Genomic DNA, 24,177 nt, shown 5'->3' on the forward strand with positions numbered 1-24,177 from the left:
GCCAGGAGATCCAGATACAAATATGAGGAGAGGAAGTTTGTGGGAAAAGCCTGAGTGACTTTGAAAGTTAAGACAAGAGGAAGAACCCAGTGTAAACATGAAGATCAACAAAGCCTGATCGAATAAGCCACTGCATGAGTCTTCAAGGAACTACACACATTTACTTGTTTAAGTTGATCAGCATATTCTCATCTCAGAGAAGGAGAGATGGTGTATCAAAGCCCCCTGTGCAGACTGTGGGTTAGGAGGAGCAAGTATTCTATATTTAAGTGGCTATCTTAAAAAAACAGCATCTTGTTTTTGCAAGAAAAACCAATTTCACTGTCAGTTTCTTGAAAAAACTTGGGGTTTATTGATTTAAACTGCAAACAGTCGTTACAAAAGAGATTCTTTTAAATAAACTCAAAGAGGGAAAAAAAGCAATGTAGTGAACAGTAACAGGGGGAAAAAATTACATTCATTGTTTTCTTTGTGCCAGTCCCGTTCACCTCAACAAGGAAAACTCCAAACTTGGAATACAGAAAGGCAAAGACAAACTGCATTTGGAATGTCTTCAAATAGGCACTTTAAGCCAAAGGCTTTTGTCTCCTTTAAGAAGCTATCAAAAAAAAGGAAGTAAAATGTCTTCCTTCCATACTGTCTCACAACAGAGCTTATACACATACATTCTAAAGCCCAGGTGTGTATGACCTAGGGGGGAGGGGAAGGAGGAAGAGGAGGAGGAAGAGAAAAGGCAAAGGAGCACACATTAACTCAATTTGCAGTCCAACACAAAAAAAAGAGGGGAAATTCTAAAATAAATAATCCAAACACAGTTTTTGCATTTTTTTAAATTAATTTTTCATTTTTTAAAATAAAATAACCAAAAAAGTGTAAAGTTACAAAAATGTCATTGTAGTATAATATATTAAACTGTGGGGGGAAAAAAGGAAAAAAGACACTTCACAATCTTAAGATTAATATGGAAGATCATAATTTAAACATAAAAGAATATATTCTATGGATTCATCATCCCGATAAATATGAACAAAATTAACAAAAAGCATAGGTTTCGGCAATAAATACGTTTTGATAAGTTAAATAAGCTTTTTTTATATTGTTGTGCAGTGACAAGCAAAATTTGCTCTCCAATTTCTGAAAAGTTATACAAAATTAAAAACCCAGAAAAAAATAATAAAAAGCTTGGCGTGAGTGCTCTAAGATAGATCTAATGTACTCTAGAGCAAAACCATTAAAGCTATGTCTACTGGAACTTGGAATACACGGAACTTGCGTGTGTGGAATGAATTCCATTTGCCCACCCCCTCTAGTTTTATTTATTGTTTGTAAAGATGTCACATGTATACATGGGGAACTTTTAGCACCAAAATCAAGTCTTTCATAGTCCATCTGGCTTTTTCCCCCAATCACAAGTTCCACTCATGTTACAATCTTTGTCCACTCTCAGCTTTTCTTCCTGCAGACCTGAGCAGACCCAGGCAAGATTAGTCTTTAAAGGGGAAAAGGGTTGGATGTTAAGTGCTGTCCACATGCCATAAGTCTAGCAGAAACTGGCCAATGGGAAGGGAGGGGAGAAGGAACAATGCATTATTGTGGCCAGTGGAGGGAGCAGTTGGTTCTGGATATTCCCTGCACATCTGGAAGTGCACAGAGCTTTAAGGAGGCTGCTGGTGCCCTCTGCAGCCAGAGAGGTAATACAGTCACAGTGAAAATGTTCAAAGGCACTAATTTTGTAAACGGTTATTGCTTTTTACTGTAATTTGGCACTTAAGGTGTAAGCCAGTGAGTCAGCTACAGGCAAGTGGACAGCCTTTATGTTAACATCTAACCCTTAGATTGGGGGGCATTAAGGAGGGGGGTTCAGCTTAACATTGTAATAAAGGTGGGAGGAGGGCAAGAGGAAACCCCAGTTTAGTCATCAGAGATGGAGAGTCTGCTGAAGATGGGAAGACGTCTCGAGTTATCCAGGATGGGTGAATCTGAGCCACTGTGGCTGCTGCTGGAGCTGCTCAGATAGCCTTCCTGATCAGAGAGGGAGTCCTGAGGACTGGGGGGTGAGTCAAACATGTTGGGGGACTCAGACATGGGCCTGAAGAGGAAAGCAGTGGGTGAACCCCCACTGGACACCTGCACCCCTATGCTGGGGGCAAAGAGAGTGGCCAGCTCCTGGCTGGAGAAAGTGAAGGGGTTGCTGGCACAATCTGGCAAGGTGGGCGAGCCCAGAAGGTCATCAGCGCTCAGCATGGGTGGTGGGGTGACTGAAGTGGGGCTGTCCAGCAGCCCATTGGCAGCGGCACTGGGGAAGCCAGCAAAGCTGAAGCTGTGTTGGAGGCGGGGTCTGTCAGCGATGGTGGGGTCCCGGCCCCCAGCCACAGCACGGCGCTCCTCGGCATTGTGGATGAAGTGACAACGAGGCCCATAAGGGCAGAAGCCGATGGTGTGGAAAGTGCGACACAGCTCCGTCTTGTACTTGGGGTGGCGGGTTAGGCTCCGCAGCTCATGGATGCCGTGGGCAAACTGGCACTTGTCACCGTATTTGCAGGCACCGTTCTCCTCGAAGGGGCGGCACAGCTCTGTCTTGTAGCGGCTCGAGTTGATTTGTCCCCCGGGCTGCTTCTGCTGTAGCAGGCGCTCGCCACCTTCGGAGAAGGAGCGGTCCCGAAAACGGCTTTCCCTGGGACCCAGCACAGGGGCCGGCTCCCCCTTGAGGCTGCTTAGGAGCTGGTTCTGGTGAAACTTGGAGTTGGGCAAGGTGACCGAGTGCCTCCTGGGGAAACCCCCGCCAGCTGGGGTGCCCACTGCCTTCCTATCCAACAGACACCCTCCAACACCTGAAGGGCTGTAGTTCAACATCTTGTTACTCTGCAGAGAGAAAGCAAGAGACAGTCAGTCACCCAGCCTGCTCCAGCTCCCCCCTGCAGCCTATTCCCAATGCAACGCATCAGTCAATGACCTGATCACATCCAGCCCCATCATATCAAACCTAGCCTCTATCTTCACCAGCCACATCTCTCTGCAAAATAACCCTGCTTCTAATATCCCACCTTGTAGGACAGCAAATCATCCTGTTACATGGCATCCCCTTGCCCTAGGCAAGGACCAGGTGCCCCACCTACCCACACAGTGACCCTGCAATACATATAACCTCCCCCGCCCTAGGCAATAACTTGGGTGCCCCACCTACCCACACCTAGTGCTGCCTACAAGAGCCAAACCCACTATTCTTCCTTCCTAAGTTACACAGTCCTCCCCTGCCGCAAGCAACTGCCCACCCTGCTCCACCTCCAGTCCCACAGCCACATCTCCCCCAGGTTCAGGACCCCTTCCATACCCAAGAACCAGTACTTCCTTTTTTGAATTATTCCATCCTGTTCATAGACCCCTCTAGTGTCCGAGACTACTGTAGAAACCTTTGAGAATTGTAAATTTTCTGTACTATAGAAAAGTACAGAAGCATTATCTGGGACAGTCCTACTTCAGGAACAGGGCGTATGTGTGAGAAACTGGTGGGGGCATGAGACTTTTTGGAAATGCATTAATTACTGATCTAAATTAATCCCATTTCTCTTGCTCTTCCAGCACAGCAATAGCATTTCATCTGATCCAGGCCAGTCTTCACCCCTAACCACAAGAGGATTCCTTTGCAATTAGCCTTTGGGCTGCAAGGAAAGTCTGGAAGGGATCAGGAACCAGTTACTTCATCTGCAAACTCTGTTTTAAATATTAAAAACACTCGTTTGGGGAGAAAAGTTACACAGGTTTGCTACAGTCACAGTTACTTTGAAAAGCAGAGCTTTTTAAAGCTCTTCACCTGTCCAGATTAAACAGGTTGTTGTTTTTTTTTAAAAGGGGGAGGCACAGCCCTTGTTCATGCTCATAGCCCTGTTTTAGTAGTGCAGCTTCATTGTCAACTCTCAAGAAAGTAAAGAGACAAAACTGAGTCAGTCTAGAATTTCTATTTGTAATCATTCTACACTGATCCTTTCAAAACAAGGAAAAGTCTCAGGAGTAGGAGGAAAAGTACTTTCTTGACTATCAGCATGTTGGGGGTAGAGAACTCTGCTTTTGTTTCCCTTTTAAAACCAGCTCTATTAGAAACTAAGAAAAAGTGTCTGTAGACAGAATTTCGCTAAACAAAGGATAAATCCACAGGGGGGCGGGAAGGAACAAAGCTGATCTGGAGGGGAGGAGGAAAATAAGAAAAGTAAAACTGCATTGAGTGAATGGAAGCAGCTGTGAGTGCAGCACACTGGCCTGCAAAGGTTATTAAAGGAACCTCACCACCAAATAGTTTGGCCCCTAAAGTAAATTTGCAGCTGTAGGAGCAGAAGCAGAACTAACTTGGGAAAATCATAGCAACAAGACCAGGCGTGTTACAGCAGCCTAACACTTGAGCAATTAAAAGTGGCCGAGCAACAACTCGGAAGAAAAAGCTTTCCAACACGGTAAGATTCCTTCTACCAACTCCCCACGTCAAACAGCTCTATAAAGCCAGGCACAGGCACATGCAGCCACAGAAAGGAAGGTTTCCGTTTCCAATGCTTTTCGAATCCTCCCACTTGAAAAGCACAGAACTCAGGGAGAAGGGAAACGTCCTGAACAAGTTGAACAGGACTCCTTGGATTCTTGGGATTTCATACCCGAAATCATTAAAACCAGACATCTCCGCGAAAGTCAGCGATTAACACATTAGAAAGGCCACCCTCCCAGAGGTTGGGGGGGGGGGGGGGGGAGAGAAAGAAAGAGGAGACAGTGAAAAAGGGAACAACTCACAAACAGTTTGGCCACATTCACGAGTTCTCTTTACAACTTCACTGGGCTCCAGAAGGCTATTTGCAAAAAAACAAACCAACCAACAAACCCGCAGCCCCGAAAAGGCGCTCAAAACATTTAGCGAGGTCGCTTGGCTGGGCTCGGTCCTTCCTAGGGGCAAGGAGCGGCAGGAAAGCCAGCCCCCGGCGGGCAAGAGAGAGGTGAAACAAGCCAGCCACAGCTCAGGAGGGAGACGAGCAGAGGGATGTTTACGGCAAGCCGCAACTGACTGACGATCGTCGAGGCAGCACAGCCGCCCCTCGCCGCACGAGGCGAGCGCCAGGGAGGGCTGGCGACCAAGTTTAGTCCCAGTCCAAGCAGGCACCGAACTTCGCTCCAGAACGAAAAACAAGGACCCACCCAAGCTCCGTTCCCTAAAGCGAGCCGGGCCGAGGGGCCCGGTCAGCGCCGCCCAGGCGAGCCCCGGCTTTACCTTGCACAGAACTTCGCTCAGGTCGAAGATGGTCGGGGACACCAGCGCCGTGGACATGGTGGGCGATGGCCGGAGGGCGGCAGAGCAGCACGAGCCCGGCGCAAGGGATCACAGGGTGGGAAGTCAGGCACAGCCTCCAGCGCCCTGCTCCGCGTCCTTCCCCCCCTGCTCCGCCGCCACGCCACGCCGCGCTCTGCCTCCGGCCGGCCGCTCGCTTTCCCCCGCCGCGCTGCCTAAACTCAATTTATAAAGTTTGCAAGCTCCCGGCCCGGCCCGGGGAGGAGCTCGCGGCTCATTGCCAGCCGGGGAAGGAGGAGGAGGAGGGAGATGATTGACAGCGCGCTTGACTCACCCCGCCGGCCGGGCCCGAGAAAACTTTCAAGAGGAGGGAGCGGGAGGGGGAGGGGAGGCAAAGCCCGTTCGGAGCCTGCGCTGGGCTCTGGGTACGAGGAGGAAAGTTTTTCAAAGCTCCCCCCCCCGACGTGCATGTGCAACTTGGTTGTGATTAGAAGGAGGGGGAAGGGCCCGCGCTCCTTTGTGAGTGCTGGAATTATGCAATGGGTGGTGACATCACTCGCTGCACCCACTTTGGGCTGCTTCCCCCCAGCTCAGCTTGCACTGAACTTTTGCAAAACGGCCCAGGCGAGAGCTGTGTCTTTGCAGCAGGCTCTGCGAGTGCCCAGATCCCCCGCCCCCCAGGTAGTTTCCCCGCTTTCCTTCTCGTGTGCAGGAAAGAAACGGCAACTTCAGCTGTTTGTAAAGGCAGGCAGGGTGTGCGCGCAAGAGTAGGTGCGTAGTTGTGGTCTGGTCGGGGGTAGCAGAAAAACAAAACAAAACTGATCTTTGCAGAGACTCATTTTCCGAAATTTCTCCCAGCTGTAATTACCGTGAAACTAAAGAGGAAGGACTGTTCGTGTTTGTTTGCATGATATTGATTCTGTGAGCTAGGTCGTAACGTTTGCTTTTTTCGATTGAAGCTTTTTCCTCTCTGCTGGACACCAGTTGCATGCTTACGTGTTGGAGATTTTTTTTCCCCAAGGAGATCTATTTCATCAGGAAAACAGGGGCCCAGTTTTTATCTGCTTAGCTTTTCTTCTGCCTGACCAACACGTTCGCAGATTTTTATTTAAGATGGTGTCTGCGAAGGCGATCAGATAGCAAGTGACACTGACAAAAAACAAGAGGCCCTCTCGATTTCCCCCCTTTGCTCGATCGAAAGCTGGAGTACTATTTGGTGTGTTTGCACGGGGTGCGCTTTCTGCATGAGTACCCGTTGCATTCTGTGCTCCCCGCCCTTCTCCTCTTTGAATGGAACAGATGGTTTTTCAGTCCATCCAGGTTTCATTTCACTCTTGTTATTAATTTTTTTCTTCTTTTGGCGGGATGACAAAGGAGCGGGGCACATGGATTGAAACATGACAGACTGACTAAAAAAAACAACCCATAAACTTGTTTATCTGCTATTTGCATCAGGAAAGCAACACGTTTGCAAAAGCTGATCAGTTTCCCCTCTGCCCCTCTGAAGTTCTGAAATGGAAGACTAGACTGAAGTGGAAATATTAAACTCTTAATTTCTTTCCTACATATTTCCATGTGTCCTTTATCACCTCCTCGTCCTTTTTACAGTAAGTGTCACCCACTCCAGCCCTCAGATGTTTATTCCACAACACTTTTAACTCCTCGATCTGTTATGAAACAATGTGTGTGTTTAGTGCATTTTCCATTGCAATATAATTAGGTCACCTAATTATAAGCACGTTTCTTTAGAAAGGCAAAATTAGAGTATGAATCGGCTGGCTCTCCTCCTCCTGACAAATTTTAACAGGAATTTATTTAATCAATGTAAAATAAAATATCAGAGCGCACACAAACTTTAGACTTTACTCCTTAAAGCTTTAAGGGCTGCAGCTGAGCTGTGCGTTGCATTTCACAACTATAAAGAATTATTTCCAGTTTGGGCTGGCTTGGATTTGTCTACTTTGATTTAAATTGATTGAATCCATTTTTAACATTGCTGCTGTCTTTGCATTTTTGGAGGCTGACTGTCTTCAAGTTGATTCACATCTCCCACCCCCTTAGTCTTACGGCCTTTTTCCAATTTTGATTGAAACCTGGCAGGCTCTGCTAAAGGAAATAACTCACATCCATATTAATTTAAATAATTAAAATGTGTTTAGTTCTTAAAGTGGTGTTCGCTAATTTCTGCCTTTGCTCTCCATTCTTCCCCCAGTCCCCAAAGGGCACTTTTTAGCAATTTGAAATAATAAAGCTTGGGGGTGTGGGGAGGAGTAAAGTTTCTTAGCAAATAATCTGTTCCAGATTTTAGTACACAAAGAATTATGTATACTGATATTGATGGAAGGAGGGGGGAGTGGTTTCTTTGTAACAAGCTTGTTTCAAGGCTTCTAATGTGGGGCTCCTTAAATGTGAAACTTGTTGGGTCAAACCCTGCAGTCCTTACTCGGGCAAAACTTTGACTGAAGTTAGCGGGAGTGAGAGTATTGCCAGAGGAAGGCCTGTGGGATTTGGCCCCTTGTTATTAATCCATCCAGACTGAGACTTGAACTATAAACTCCTTCTTAAAATGCATCTCACGATTGTACTGAATATTCTGCTTCCTCACATAGCCCAGACTTCCAAGGAGAACTGAAACCCTAACTGCAGAGTCCAGAATGCAAGCCCAGCTAAGAGCGCATTTAAAACAAACGATCCCTGTTCCCACTTCCTCTTCTGTTTGCTTCAGTCTCAGGAACTGGGCTTTAAACTTGTCTTCCTGACTTTCCCCTCCTTCGATATCCAAGAACAGCCAAAATAACGAATCGAGAGCAAACACCCACAGAGTCTGTCCCTTCCATATTTCCTTTTTTATTCTTTATTTAAGGATAGAACCCTAGTTCCACTCATTTTCCTTCTCTTTCTAGATACATTTTTGTTTAGTTTTTTGCCAGAATTGAAAAGCAACCAGCAGAGAGAGCAGCTTGAACATGTTATTTTCTGCAGTTGTTTACTGGCTCTGTGGATGGTGCTTGTTCCCAGAGCTCTGAGCCTCTCTATAATTAAACCTTTTTTAATTGTTAGGTTGGAAACATCATTCCAGGGACTTTCCAAGGGTTACCAAGTCCAAATGAGGAAGCCAGTACAGATAACTATTTCATGACTGACTTGCTTGGAGCCTGGCTTTTTCATTGAATCTGATCTCCTGTACTCTGATTACTCAAAGGTCTCAGAACGAGAGTGGAGTCTGTGCCACAGTGGGCACAATCCTGCATTCCTTGCACACCCAACCCACGTGGATTTGAATGTGAGTTTTGGTTGCACAAGGAATGCAGGATTGGACTCTCTGTTACATGCCCCATATCAATCAACTCACCAAATTGTATGTATGTTATGTTTAATATTGTTGCACATATTTTGTGCCTTATATTAAATGTATGCAATAGGATACACATACACTTACTATGGGAACTGTAGCTTTCTGTTTCAAAACCTCTTTGCATTTAGGGTCAAATGCTGGTCATACTGCTGTCCAGTGAGAATTTTGATGGAATCTGGATTTAGGCTGTAAGAGCCTGACTTTCAGCCACGAGGTATGTCTGGATTTGTACACAAGCAAATCCCTCCTTTGAGCACGTGCCTGGATAAATATAAGCCAGACTTTTGCCACATGCATGCACAGAATGGGAATTTTTGTGTGCACCTATGCACGCCTCTCTGGGGGCTGAAAAATCAGACAGGTCCATTCTCAAATATAACATTACAGTCACATTTTTGCACTGAGTTTAATTGCGACGTTTGTTTTTTTAAAAGAAAGAAAAAACCATTTCTAGCCACCACACACTTGAGTAAACACATGGGTGGGTTTATCTGAATGTAATGTCATGTACTCTGGGGTTTGTACAGTAGCTCTTTAGTGCAGTGCACCTACTTTGCAGCTTGGATGGTGCAAATGGACTTGGGGGTCAGCAGTAAGGCTGCCAAATTTGTTGAGCCTCTTCTGCAGCCATCTGTAGGCCTCTTTTGTAGGTGCTGCTTCTTGAGTGCCATCACATAAGCCTTCATCATCAGATTCAGGTACAGGCCAACTGGTTGACTGGGCCTCCCTTCACTCCTTATTGGCCAAGCTCACCCAGTGACATGGTTTTAAAAAGAGGGGGAGATGAGTCTTATCCAGTCCACATACACATAGAGGAACATGGAAATTGCCAGAGTGGATCAGACCTATGGTCCCTGTAGTCTAGTATCCTGTGTCTGATAGTGGTCAGTACAAGATGCTTCAGAGGAAAGGATGAGAAACCCCGCATTAAGCAGATATGGGATAATTACTCCCCCACCTCCTCCAGTAGGTCTCCTCCTAATAATCCCTAATAGTTAAAGTTGGCATATCAACGGCTCCACCAAGTCTGGTAACCTCGCTCCTGAATTACCTTTATCTTTTCATGGGACATGATGACATCAATGGGAGTTTTACCATTGTCTTCAAGGGGAGCAGCATATATTGCCCATGGCTGTTAATTTCCAATTCTGTGCACTTTTTTTCAGATTTCAATGCAGAGTACCACAGTTTGAAAAATTGGAATTGGACATGTACTGTCATATTGTTTGGGCCAGGTGGCGAAGACTCCAGCACAGGGAAATTTAAACTGATCTCTAACTGGTCTCATAACCAGAGAACACTTTATTTCAACGTGCTTGCCTCAGATGGATCCACAAGAACTACAAGCCTCAGTACATTGTTAAAAGATAGAGGAATAATCCTTAGTCTTTACTCTGATTAACTCCCAGTGACTATAATGAGTGGTTAGACTAAGGGCCAAGTTTAAACCAAATAAAGATTCAGGATTTGGATCATGCATAGTCTGTGATTTTATAATTCTTACAACCATGGAGAGATTTGGTTTTCTGCAGAAATACCAAAATTACCAGAGACACCTGTTCTCATCTGAGAAGGTTATAAGCCCTTGAAAATAGGGGTTTCCTGTGTAATAAATGTGGCTTCTCAGTCATAATGCTTTAGTGTACACTGAGTTTAAACAGGTTTCAGAGTAACAGCCGTGTTAGTCTGTATTCACAAAAAGAAAAGGAGTACTTGTGGCACCTTAGAGACTAACCAATTTATTTGAGCTTATGCTCAAATTGGTTCAATTTATTTGAGCATATTTATATGCTCAAATAAATTGGTTAGTCTCTAAGGTGCCACAAGTACTCCTTTTCTTTTTGAGTTTAAACAGGCATAGTAACCTTCCTGTATCTGTTTCAGCTGGTTCACTGGAGTATTAATATCTTCTGGGTCACAGTGCTATTTGTGTGTGTTTTGGGGAATGGGTAAAGGTAGATTTCTTTTAGTCTCATGTACCCCCAATGTCTTTTTTACACATTTTCCCCATTCCATGTACCAGTTCTTCAGCAGCCTTTACAAATATTGTGCATGGATAGGTGAGTACAGGCATGCCTCTTTCTTTTTTTCCCCCTTATAATGTGTCCTTAAGGGTTGTTTGTTTTTTTAAAGTCTGTTATTTTGGTCTTGTGATCTCTATATGTAACACTTCTCTGTATCCATTGGGAAGTATGAATGGCCCAAGTTGGAAACCATTGCTTTTAGGTACACCCTCTGCTGGGCACTGCTGGCTCCTTGGGAAATGCCTAGCTTTCTGGTCAAAAGCAAAAAGGTATATTTGCAGCTGCTTGGTAAGAAAACAAACTCCCAAAGATACAGGAAAGTGCGTGGAGGTGGTAGGAAGCGACGGGAGTGCAATTCCTGGCAGCTTGGGTGTGTAAACATTTATAAAAGAGAGAGAGAGAGAGAGTGTGTCTACTTTGCGGTAGCAGGAAACCTAAGTTGCCAACACCATTATTTTTGCAGGAGTTGGAAGATCCAGCACCAGGCAAATATTAAAAACTCTTAATCCTCCCGACTTTACACCTGTAAATAACATAAAGAACATCCAGCATGAGATAAATTACATGATATCTTTGCTAATCATTTCTGGGTTTTAGGATCTGAGTTTGCTGGTCACAAGAGGGTCTCATAGTTTCTTAGTAGCTCAGATATTTGAACCTGGTTGGTGTGGGGCGGGGGAAGGCAGAAGGTGAGGACAGAATTTGCTCTCTGCAGAAAAGATCAAAAATATTTGAGTAACTTGTGACAAACTTAGCACTGGTGGCCTTGACAAGATAGTGCTGTGGAAAATGCAGAGGTGTCATTTTGGCAGGCTATCGAGTAAGGAAACTTAATGGACCTAAGTTATAATTTCCAGTAGCAATACTAATGCCATTAATATATTTCCACATAACAGGACACCGAGCCTATACTTACGTTTGTTTTCTATGATTAGTTTTCTTGTGGCCAATATATTGCCACTGTTAAGTAGCTGTGAAGAGGGATCCAAACATGCTGGAGGGAGGGAAGAGCAGGCACTAACTGCACAGCAATGGAAAAACAGTGGATGATACAAGAAAAGAGTTAAAATCTGTCAGGAGCCCCTGCTGCCCATCTGTGTAAAATAAATGTGCTCCAGATGTCATCTTGGTCTTACATCTCTGCTCTTCCTTTTCCACTGTTTGCAGCATGCTTGCCTTCATTTTTTTCTGGCTGTGTGCCTTCTACTATACTGCCCCCTATAGACCAAGTTCACCATTGTCTTGCATCCTGTTGTAGCTGTTTACATGAGTACAAAGTGGGTGTAGAAATCACTACCATTCTGATTTGGTAGCAGTTTACATGCACTTTGCACTGGTGTACATAACTGCACAAGGTACAGGGCTGCAGTGAATGAGGCTGTTTGTCTGTAATAGGCCATGTATCCTCACCTCATAGCCACCCTCTCAGCTCTTCAAAACCCACGTTTTCAAAACAATTCCTTCTTTCTTCTCATTAATACCATTACCACCCACCCACTTGCTTGTACTATTGTCCTGTGTCTTATCTTGTGTTTGTTCTGTCTAGCTTAGAGTGTAAACTCTTCAAGGGAGGGAGCATGTCTTATCACTGTTTGCAAAATGCTAGCAAGCTAACTAGGCCATATAAATGTTTTTAATATTCATAACAACATGGAAAGTAGGCCAGTTTAGTAAAAGAAAGTGCAACCATATGAAGGTGTGGGAACAATTTCTCCACTGCAGATTGATGTTGCACCATTGGTGAATTATGGCCCTAGAGCCAGCCTAGTTAGCCAGGGTTAGAGCACCCACACATAGGGGGAGTCTAGTGGCATAGAGCTGGCATAATGACTCCTACACCACTATCTCCCACCACAGCCAACACAGCTTCCCTATGCCCCATGAACTCCCAGCCGCACTATCAACCCTGGCAGCCAGCATCAACTTTCAAGCTGCTGTAGGTTGTACCTGAGGATCGGCCTGGCACACAAAAGAAGTTTTCCACCCCCCCACCCCCCACTTCATTAGCTTTGCTCTGTGCTCACTGGCTGAAGCCAAGGATCTGGGCCAGGGGTCGGCAACCTTTCAGAAGTGGTGTGCCGAGTCTTCATTTATTCCGTCTAAGTTAAGGTTTCGCATGCCAGTAATACATTTTAACGTTTTTAGAAGGTCTCTATAAGTCTATAATATATAACTAAACTATTGTTGTATGTAAAGTAAATAAGGTTTTTAAAATGTTTAAGAAGCTTCATTTAAAATTAAATTAAAATGCAGATCTTATCAGTTTAGTGTGATCGTTGCCCTTGCTTTTCCTTGCTGAGTTTTCCAATGTCTGGCACGTATTTGGATAGTTTAAGCTGCACACAGGCTTCTGAGTGATCAGTTGTTAACCAGCTCTGAGAGGGACAGAGGACATATTTCATGTGTGAAAATACCTGTTCACGCAGGTATGTGGATCCAAATGCTGAAAGCATTGCAAACGTAATTTTCTTCAAACAGTTACATTTCACTGGCAGGGATGTCCAGCAGGTCAGAATAATCTCCATGGTCTCTCTCTCAAGTGCACTCTGCAGATCTCCAAACTTTGATGCCCACAATTCTGAGCTTTTTAACTGAATGAGCTGCATTTCGAAATCTTCACCACCCATCCACTAAAATACAGACAAATCCAAGTCGCTTTCGTTGAACTTTTCAGGTTTAATTAGAAAAGAAAGCATTGGGCCAAATCGCTGGAAATCTTGAAATCTGTCAGAAAATTCTGATTCCAGTTCTTGCATGTACATTCTAAGCTCAGCATCAGACGCCGTGCGCTGTTCCACGTGGCGTGATAGTGATGTAAGCAGCAAATCAGGACTTAAAAATTCCCCAGTCCAGTGGCGCTGGAACAATTTTTAAGCTGGGGGTGCTGAGCTGCACCCCTCTTGCCCCTGTCTGCACCCCTCACTGCCCCAGGCTGGGGCCAGTGAGCCACAACTGGGGGTGGCTGCAGAGCCCCGGGCCGGCGGCCAGGACCCCAGGATGGCAGCAGAGCCCCCAGGACCAGTAGCTGGGACCCGGGGCTGAGTGGGGCTGGTGGACGGAACCCTGGCTGGCAGGGGGCCGGCAGCTGGTACCCCAGGCTGGCAGCGGAGCCCCCGGAACTGGTGGCAAGGACCCGGGGCCGGCAGCGGGCTGAGTGGGGCTGGTGGATGGAACCCCAACTGTCAGGGGGCCGGCGGCTGGTACCCCAGGCCAGCAGCGGAGCTCCCGGGACCGGTGGCCAGGACCCAGGCATTGTGAGTGCCACTGAAAATCAGCTCGCATGCCACCTTTGGCACGCGTGCCATAGGTTTCCTACCCCTGATCTGGGCTGTGGTGCAGAGCATAACAGCCACGTTAGAAAAGGAAAAGCCATTTTAATAGTTTAGCTTCAACCTAGCCTGATTAGAGCTACCTTTGTTTTGTTCAGTGCACAAAGGGCAGTCAAAGACTCTCAGGTACAGGGCTTTTATTTTAGATCAATGGAAACTACAACAACCCAAGAAAGAACTACAGTAAAGTCTCCGTGAGAGAGCAAGTGGTACCTGCTGCAAATCTGAACAGAAACTGCTCTCCAAAATGGAGGGCCTCATAGAAGCTTAAAGGTGCAGTACACAGAAAATAGCACAAATTCCAGACTTTTTTCCAAAATCTCACTCCAGATTTATAAACCCATGAATGTTGTTCTATACAAATCTAAATTATTTAGATTTGTATAGAACCTCCCATCCAGAAGGAATATAAAGCAATTCAGTCACTATGTGCCAATATCTGCTCAATTACATTGGTGCAATTCCAACTGTGTCTGACAAATTTTGACCCGTGCAATTTTCCATGCTTGGTCTCTTTGCCAGAGGTTGAATGTGCTAATGAATTTTTGCCAGTGTTAAATATTTGTCTAGGTATTTTGTTGTTATTTGTTTGAAACAACTCTAGTGCCTCCAGGGTTTGGAGTGGGATTTTGCTACTTGGCAGGGATGTAGCACAGAGGTCAGGGTGCTGCCTTTTTCTACCTGCTTGCAAATCCATCCAGATTTCGCCAATTTATAATCTGGGGAGGGGGGAGGGAGGATTGCATATCCATGATGGAACTTATTCTGCACTTGTTCCATAATTTTCTGAACATTCCCATTACACTGCATATGCTTCTAAACCTCAGTGAGGTGTTTGCACCAGCCAGTCAGGTTGCTTTCCTGCCCATCCCATCAAAATGCCCTTTAGCCTGGGGGAAGGTACAGTGGGCAGGGAGCCAAGTTCAAGTCTTGTCTCTTCTGATGAACCTCATGCCTGTGCATTTTGATGCAATCTTAAAATACATGATCACATATTTTTTTTCACAGGATGGAGTGTTAATCTATGCCATTTGGGGATTATTGGAGTGCACCATGCTCCAGCCATGTTTCTGACACACCTCCTACATCAGGAGCTGTAAGAGGAGCTGCTACACTGGCTCCTCTGACCATTGGGTAGATACAGGGATTTTCCTTTCCGTTTGTTTCACAGAAGTGGTTCAGAGAGAGTAGAACTGGGGCAGATAACAAAAGAGCCAATGGCAATCCCTCATCTGGAATACTGGGCCAGGTTAAGATTTACCACAAAGGTAAATTATTGCCAGTTGTGGTGGTAGTTTTGTGATGTGAACCTCATCCACTGGGAGCCTGTTTGTTTTCATTAGCAGAGAATGATGATGAATGCAGGTTAAGTTGAACACATAAAACTTCATGAAACTCTGTGGACTGCTCTGTCCACATGGCTAGCTTGCTTCCAGCCTAACTCCCTGCATTCCCTGTTCCACTGGTGTCCCATCAATAAAGGTCCCCCACACCCAGAACATGGGCCCTCTGACTCCAGTTCCACTGATCATGATACAGTGCTCGAGATCACCAACCCATTTCACTTAAGCCAATAAATAACCACCAGATGGTAATAAATTTCAGTCACAGGAGCTGGATTTGAACTGTCAGCCTGGAAAGGCTCCAAATCACATTACTAGACTAAACTAAATATTTATTAAACTCCTGGGGGGCAGGGTCCATGTCTTACTATGTGTTTGCATATCACCTAGCCCAATGAGGCCCCAATCCTCCCCAGGGCCTTTGGGCACTGCTGCAGTACAAACCAAAAATTCTATTAGTAATGTATTAATCTGCAAGCCTTGATGAAATGCAGCTGGGAATTTTAAAAGAACTCAAGGGACATTGAGAAATAAGCACCGGTGAATCATGAGAGTCAGGAGAAGCTACTAATGTGTGGGAAAAGGCAAATGTGCTAACTATTCTCAAGCATATAATAAAGCTCTATGTAATAATAATTATTGTTATGGTAATGAAGGCTGTGAGACTATTTGGGAGAAAGATGTCTAATAACTGACAAACAACGTGGCTTGGATTGTTTTGATCTGAGATTTAAACAATGGTTACGTAGGTAAGACAATATTACACAGGGCACAGAACCCTGGCATAAGACCAACCATGTGCACGACAATTTGGTTTTATATAGGTCATGCCAAAGAAATAATAGTTTTCTTCAGCATAATTACTGATTCATTAGGTAGAGGGAATATAATGGAAAGACTCTGGGTTTCAGGGAGGCATTCGATATACTAAACGTATACATTTAGGCCTCGTCTACACGGCCACTTCACAGCGCTGCAACTTTCTCGCTCGGGGTGTGAAAAAACACCCTCCTGAGCGCTGCAAGTTCCAGCACTGTAAAGTGGCCGTGTAGACAGTGCACCAGCCCTGGGAGCCGCGCTCCGAGCACTAGTAGCTACTACCCTCATGGGGGTGGGGGGTTTTCTCCCAGTGCTGGTGCCGCAACTACACAGCCACATTAAAGCACTGCAGGGGCAGCACTCTAGTGTTGCCAGTGAAGACATACCCTAATGGAGCTTCCAGACCATCCAACATGGACCTAACTCTGCTCCCACAGCAGTCAATGGTAAAATTGCCATGGACTCCAATGGGAGAAGAGCTAAGACAACATTAAACACTTTTGAAAAACCTGCCATTAAAGTTTAATAATCAGTGGTCCTTCTATAATGCTTTTACCAATCATCTCATCTCTTACATCCCTATATAACAACATTTTATAGGTAGATTGGGAAACTGAGCCACAAAGAGATTAAGTAACTTGCTCTTGACCACACAGCAAGTCCAGGGCAGAGCCAGAGATAGAGCCCGTACTTCCTGTGTCTCAATCCACTGGTGTAATTAGCACTCTACATGCCTTCTCTGAACAAGGAAAAGAACCCAGGTGTCCTGAACCCCATTCCTCTCCAATGACTAGAGAGCACTCTTTCTATTATAAAGAAGTTAGTAAATAACTACATTTTTTTTAAAAAAGGATTTTTTTTTAAAGAATGGATAAAAATGGATTAAAACCATGGATTAAAAATTAGTTTTTCTCAAACTCAAGAGCAATTGGGCAGTAGACTAGACTTCTGAGGTAAATGGTTGAGGCACCATCATGGCAGATGTTCAAGAGGAAATGCTGTACAAACATGCTCCCACTCACCCTGAAATCAAAGTCAAAACTCCCATTGACTCCAGTGGTGCAGGCTGAAACCCTTGGTGAGTAGCCTTACAAAATGTCTAGCTCTGATATTGTCTATGTTATGAAAACTGGAAGGTGCCAATCTTCAAAAAGGAGCTAATGCAGATACCAGAATGTATAGACCTCCTAACCCTGACCTTTGTTTTGAGAAAAACTGAGCAAAATCATAAAACAGCTGAAGGAAATGAGTAAGATTTGGTAGCTTTTTGCAAGGCTGAATCATGCTTCTCTAATCAGCTGACTTCTCCAAGTTACTAAAACAGCTGATCAAGAACAAGGATGGACTACAGTAAATGTAGTTTCAAAAGACTTCTTGATAAAGATCTTCCTGAGAGTCTAATAAAGAAACTTGGTAACGAGAGGATGACAGGGGAAGCCTTGTCATGGATTAAAACCTGTGTCTGAAAGAGGAAGAAAAGAAGTGGAAAACTGGCCGTTTATTTCTACATCGAAAGAGGTTAATTCAGGGGAAGAGGACGAAAATAGTATTCTGAACGATATTAATGGAAATGGGTAATGGAAATGGGCAAGTAACAAGGCAGCAAAATTTGCTGACAATGCTAAATTATTTACTGCAGCTGCAAATTAGTCAAGGCTAGTGAGGATTGTGGGACACTAGAAAATCCTAACAAAACTAGGAGATTGGACTCCAGGATGCTAGATAAAGTTCAACATAGGCAAATGCAAGATAATACATTTTGGAAGAAATCATCTAAACCACTCATACACACCTGCATGCTCCAAATTAGTGGTTAACTTCTCAAGAGAAGGATATAGGTGTCATCGTGTCCACAGGGCAATGAAACCATTTACTCAAGATTCAGAGTAGCAGCCATGTTAGTCTGTATTCGCAAAAAGAACAGGAGGACTTGTGGCACCTTAGAGACTAACAAATTTATCTGACCATAAGCTTTCGTGAGCTACAGCTCACTTCATCGGATGCATTTACTCAAGAGTGGTTAGTAAAAGGGATAAGATAGTAAGCTTGAACTAAGAAGGAGCTAAAGATCAATATGGAAAATATTATAACATGGTATAAACTAGTGGTACATAGTCACTTATTGTATGTCACTTGGTCTCAGAAAGGACATAGTAGAAACAGAGAAGGCCCAGAGAAAACAAACACAACAGAATAGAGCTGCATAGGCTTAAGTCAAAGATGACTAGGATGGTGAGGGGAGGTATAGAAGTCTAGTACTTCTTAGTTTAAGGGAGAAGCACAATGACAGAAGCATCTAAAACAATAAATATAATTAATAGTGCCGTCTGGATGTTCCTTTTTATTATCCAACTTTAAACTGTCCAAGGGGAAGATAAAGCTTCAGAGGCATCGTTTTGGGGGGGGAAGAGGGCGGGAAGTTGAAGGTAAAGCGGGTGTTCTGGTTAACATTCTGTCTCTCAGTATTGTTCCAGCTGGTGTGAGATTTACTGATTGGATTACTGTAATTGCCACATTCCCTAATACAATTACTGTGCTAACAATGTCTAACTCAGTGCTCTCAGATCTCTACCATCGGCATTTAGACTGTGCCCGTTAAAATCGTATCTGAATGCCATAGAGTCTGAACAGTACTATAGAGAAACAATATGCACTGCAGCATATTGTAAGATAAGACCCCTGTAATAAGAAAGAGAGAGAAATATATAAGTAATTTAGGTTTCAGAGTAGCAGTTGTGTTAGTCTGTATTCGCAAAAAGAAAAGGAGTACTTGTGGCACCTTAGAGACTAACCAATTTATTTGAGCATGAGCTTTTATGAGCTACAGCTCACTTCATCGGATGCAAAGCTTATGCTCAAATAAATATGTGAGTCTCTAAGGTGCCACAAGTCCTCCTGTTCTTTTTATAAGTAATTTAGTCTGCTATAATCCAAATGCTGCCAGACTTCACTATATTTTTGTGCGTCCGGTAGACACTGACACAAAATAGAAATGCTGAATTTTTGGAGACTAGATTGAGCTGGTGAATGGGCTTTACAGGGAAAGCAAACTGAACTCTGCCATGAAGACTGGCATCTGTGATAAATGAATACACTGCAGCACACATCAGACCTTGTGGTTGGTTTACCTCTAGCCCCTGTAATCAGTGGATACTAAAACCTCAAATGGAGCAAACTAGTCCTCCTGAATCCTTTATTCCAAAAGGGAGTCTGGCTGGGAAATGGAGGAGGTGATTGCAGAGCGTCTACATTTTCCTGGAAGCAAGTGACATTGCAGAAAAATTGGAGAGGGTGGAGTCCTCCACATTGCAACACACGGAAGGCCCAGAGACATTGGACAGCTACCATACATTCCAGTGGGAGCATGAAGGGGGCTGCAAATTGCTAGATAATAGCATTCAAAAGTTTCAAGCATACTTTGATCCACACAAGTATGTCACTTGGGAAAAACACATTTTTTCTACAAGCTGGCTGCCAGGTGAGACTATTGATCAGCATGTTACAGCCATATGTAATAAAGCCAAGTTATGTGAATTTGATGAGCTAACAGACGAATAAATTAGAGACGGAATTATTTGTGGTATATAACTGATAAGGTCAAAGCAAAGTCAGGATAAGTGGGAGGAGAGGAAAAACTTTTGAAAAGGTAGTCCTTCCTTCTTAGTAATTGTTTATTAGGTGATTTTACAGTCTTTGAAGTTGACTCAGAAGATGAAGTGAGCTGTAGCTCACGAAAGCTTATGCTCAAATAAATGTGTTAGTCTCTAAGGTCCCACAAGTACTCCTGTTCTTTTTGCGGATACAGACTAACACGGCTGCTACTCTGAAACTCAGAAGAGTAGCTCACAAACCTTACAAGATAAGCCAAGCTGAACTTTTCAATACTAAGATGGGCGACCTCACCCCCCTACAAAGAAAATCCAGAGCATTGCAGTGGTGCTGGTGATTTAGTAGATGATGTTCCTCCCTCTTAATCGATACTGAGACAGAGGTTTAGCAGCGTGCTAGGGGTGCGGTGCTGCTGGAGGGACAGTCATTTGGATGGGAAATAAAACTGAGGCTCAGATCACTTGCCATTTAAAAATCTATTCCTACTCGTCACAAGAGTAGAAATGTTAGCCCTGGAGTCCTAGCTAAATTCCAACTTAGGGCATTACTATCTGCTACCTAAATAGTCACAGCACTTTCAGCTGCACACAGCATTCTCCACTTGCTGTCCTCATCTGTTGTGTAGTTTTAGGGGATGCCACTATGCAGCTTCTGTGCTGTATCTGTCTGTGAGCTGCATTTCATTGGTAGGGTATTTCCTCTATACTCTGTCTCTGCTTTGTAAAGTTGGGATAAACTATGTTGCATAAATAGAATTTATTTTTTTAGGCTGCCTGGTGAAAGCAGTTAGTGCTGCTGATGCATGGGAAGGAAGGCCAGGTCTCACATTTTTAATGTGAGTCTCACAAGATTTGCTGTTTTTCTTAAAAGACCCAGCCCTGGGAGTCATGTGATTATGTGAGACTCTCGGTTTTCATTTTAAAAAAAATGTTTTTAGCTCTTCTGGTTGCAAAGGAAAGCTTGAAAATGTAACCTCTGGAGATGCACAAACCAAAACGCCCATATAGAAAGAATCCAAATTGATTATATTTTAAAATTGCTTGATTTTTAAGCCACTCATGCTATTTTGGATAGAGCAGTTCTATCTCCTGGTCTGTAGATGCAGCCCTTAAATTCACATAGTCACTTAAAGTTCCTTTTACTAAGAGCATGCCTGCTGATTGTCACCAAACTTAAATTGGAAGATAGTGTAGAAACCTTAGCAGCAGTTAGGTGATCATACAGCAGCAGTGATCAGGATGGAGGAAGTGTGCTGCTCTTTACAAGTTCAGAGATATCATGAACTGTGGGTCAAAGATGAACATCTCCCTCACCTTTAGTGCCCTTGATGGCTTAAGCAAACACAAACTCCAGTTGTGGTGGTGATGAATAGTGGCGTGCTGGGTGAATAATTGATTTTTTGGTTTGCTGGCAGTTCTGGGGCGGGTGTGAGGGAAACTCAATTTGGGTGAACTCTAAATCGAAAAGTTGGGGGAAAAATCCTTTAGTGTTAAACAAAATGTTTTGTTTCAATTTTGGGCATTTTTAGCCATTTTTTTTTTCAATAAAAGGAAATGATGGGTTAGAGTCACAGAACCAAGGAGAAGGAAAAGGTGGTGCTGCCCCCTTTATGCCAATAACCCACTGGTTAGGGCAGTCACCTGGGATGTGGGAGATTCAGGTTCATCCATCTGCCCGCTACTGGCTTTTCTGGGGTCTCTCAGACTCTCCTATTGAAGCTGCTCCGTTTTGTGTAAATAATTCAATGTTCATTGGAACAGGCATTCAATCAGGATCTCGGACATCCCAGGTGAGTGTCCTAACCAATGGCGTAATGGGTATAAGGAGGGGCATCTCCACCACCTTCTCTTCTTCTGCCTCGGTTTTGTGAATGGTACCTAAATCCCCTTGTGAATCTAGACCAACAAATTGAAACATTTAGTTTTGGAAATGTCAAAACAGTTCATTTTGACATTTCCCCAAAAAATCTTTTTTTAAGACCAAAACAATGTGCTTAAATCAGCACAAATTCACAAGATGTTTCAGTTGACCTGAATCTGCATATTTTGACAAAAAAAGTTTATCAAAAAACTTCACCCAGCAGCAGTGATGAATGTTTCTTGTTGCAACTGTTTCCAAAATAACACTGCCTAGTTATCAGTGCCAATCAAATGATTGAAGAACAGAAATTCATTACGAAGGATGGATAGATAGCAGAGCCTTCCTGTGTGAAAACTGTTAAGATGAGTAAACCTGTTACTAACAGAAAAAGTGCTATCATCACCTAGGGTGTCATACTCAAAATAATAATAATGATAATAATTAATACTAAACCAGCAAGGCATCAGAAGTTGAAAAGCAAAAAAGAAATTAAGCCAGCAGAAAGAGTTGTTCTGGTCAATGAAAATACTTCCAATACACCAAACCAAGCTGCAGCCAAGCTCTCTGACCCCCAGGCCAGTCACAGGGAGAAACTCTGCTGAGGTAATAACACTATGGAACAGTAATGAGGTTATACCCAACTCACATGCTTCAGCTGTATAAAATTGTAGTCCATTTTCATTTGTGGAACTCTTATTTTCTCTCTGGTTGGCTTATACCAAGGTGTTTGTGTTTTGTGGATGGGTGTCTGTGAGTGATAGATTACGTAGGGAGTGGGTGTGTGTGTGTGTGTGTGTGCGAGACTATGCAAGAGGTGGGTGTGTGTGGGAAAGAGACCATTATTTAAAAATTGTGGTCCTGAAAGAGTGGGGTAAGACAGATTTTTTCTTGGTGTTTATGTAGCATGTGGCTTAGTAAAGAGTTAAATTGGTAAAGAAGATTCTAGAGAGACTCCTATCAGCTATAAACAGAATGATCAGCATACACAGGATGTGGCAAGCAGCTAAAGCCATCCAATTATTAACTTCACTTTTATTTCAAGGGGATTCACTTCTCTGTTCTGTTTCCCATTGAGGATGTGAAACTCAAGCTCTCAGTGCCATGTTTAAATTGTTTGGTCACAGCTCATTTATTCTTCTTCTCTTAAAAAGAAAAAAAAAGATTTTGCTTTCCCTTTAATGGGGAGTGCATCAATTTATCAGGTAATATAGTCTCAAGTCTTCTCTGTTTCTCTCCTGAGGAATTTTCTCAAGTACTTTCATTTACAACTATTAACTTTGAAGTAAGTATTTTCAGGAACACATCTAGCTGAGGAATTTGGTGGAGTCAGCACAGTGAAATGACATTAAAGACTATGGGTGAAATCCTGGCCCCACTGAAGTTGATGAGACTACCTTATGGGTTCTTTTTAGTAGAGCAGAATTCTGCACTGAAGTCCTACCTCCCATTCAGCCCACTCAAAGTGCTTTGTAAAGATTAATTAAGCTTCACAAACCCCTCTGTAAGGTAGGGTAATAGTATTATCCCCATTTTACAGATGGAAAAACTGAGATACAGATAGGTTAAGTGACTGCCCAAGTTACACAGCATGTAAGTGGCAGAGCCAGGAACAGAATCTAGGCTCTTGGTTCCCAATCTCCTGCTCTGACTATTAGTCCACATTCCCTCCCAGAACATTCTATGAAAGTAATGCCAACCCCATATGATTGCTGCCTGCTTGTCCTGTGGAGGAATAATCATGTAATGATATGTCAGTGTTAACAACTTGACATCACAATGTTGTGCTAATGCAGGGTGACAGTGTCATCATGTCATGAGACATTGCTATGGTTTCATGATGTCACTATGCCTAAATAAACGCAGGACTCTCTCAGTACCCTGCAGGATGCAGGGCAGAACCCTGGAAATCAGTAATGCTGCATCCACAAGCCATGCTAACTTGCACCAAGACACAATTTGATTCAACTGAGCTGCAGCTTGCCACCTAAAAAACCTGCCCCTCTCATGTTTTTCCCCTCTACCTTTCTATTGCCCCCATTTTAGACCTGAATTGACTTCTGTCCTACATAATCCTGATGCAAACGACTGAGATCAGAAATGTAGATTCATGAGGTTATGAAAAATGTTTCTATGTCCTATGGAATTTGCTCCAAAGAACACTGTCAAACTGAAAAATTGTGGCCTACATGTTCAAAAGGGCCTAGTGATTTTGGGTACTTATCACTTTCTGAAAATCAGGACCTGTTAAGGAAACGCAAGTTAAACACCCAAGAATTGATTGTTAAAATTACTAGTCACTGGCACTGCTGAACATTTAGGTCCATATGTTTTTTAGCCTTTTACTTGTATTATCATCATCCCACCCCAGTATAGAGCTAAAACATAAAAAACAATTATATTCACCTAATTTGATTTTCAGGCTGTTTACATTGTTCATGATTTCCATTATCTTGAACTCATTGTAGGCTAGTCAGATTCACTCTGTGAATCCAGCCAGTCTCAATGTGTAGTTCTCATGCACTAACAGGATGCCACTGTAATGAGATTCATAACACGTCCCAATGAGTAACTTTCT

At 43.7% G+C, this 24,177-nt stretch overlaps 1 protein-coding gene and 1 long non-coding RNA gene across 2 annotated transcripts; one reads left to right on the forward strand and one right to left on the reverse strand.

Moving 5' to 3' along the window:
• Window positions 1-328: 328 nt before the first annotated feature.
• On the reverse strand, window positions 329-5,459 carry ZFP36L1 (ZFP36 ring finger protein like 1). Its single transcript, XM_048852289.2, has 2 exons — window positions 5,246-5,459; window positions 329-2,862 (listed from the first exon to the last, which is right to left on the reverse strand). Exons 1-2 carry the CDS (start codon window positions 5,300-5,302, stop codon window positions 1,912-1,914), a joined length of 1,008 nt encoding a protein of 335 aa, XP_048708246.1. The 5' UTR covers window positions 5,303-5,459; the 3' UTR covers window positions 329-1,911.
• A 174-nt stretch (window positions 5,460-5,633) lies between these two features.
• LOC125637619 (uncharacterized) lies at window positions 5,634-10,093 on the forward strand. Its single transcript, XR_012668947.1, has 2 exons — window positions 5,634-6,870; window positions 9,785-10,093. It is a non-coding gene; the product is annotated as an uncharacterized LOC125637619 (long non-coding RNA).
• Window positions 10,094-24,177: the final 14,084 nt, after the last annotated feature.

Source organism: Caretta caretta, chromosome 6 (genome assembly GCF_965140235.1).
Source record: "Caretta caretta isolate rCarCar2 chromosome 6, rCarCar1.hap1, whole genome shotgun sequence".
Lineage (NCBI taxonomy): Eukaryota > Metazoa > Chordata > Testudines > Cheloniidae > Caretta > Caretta caretta.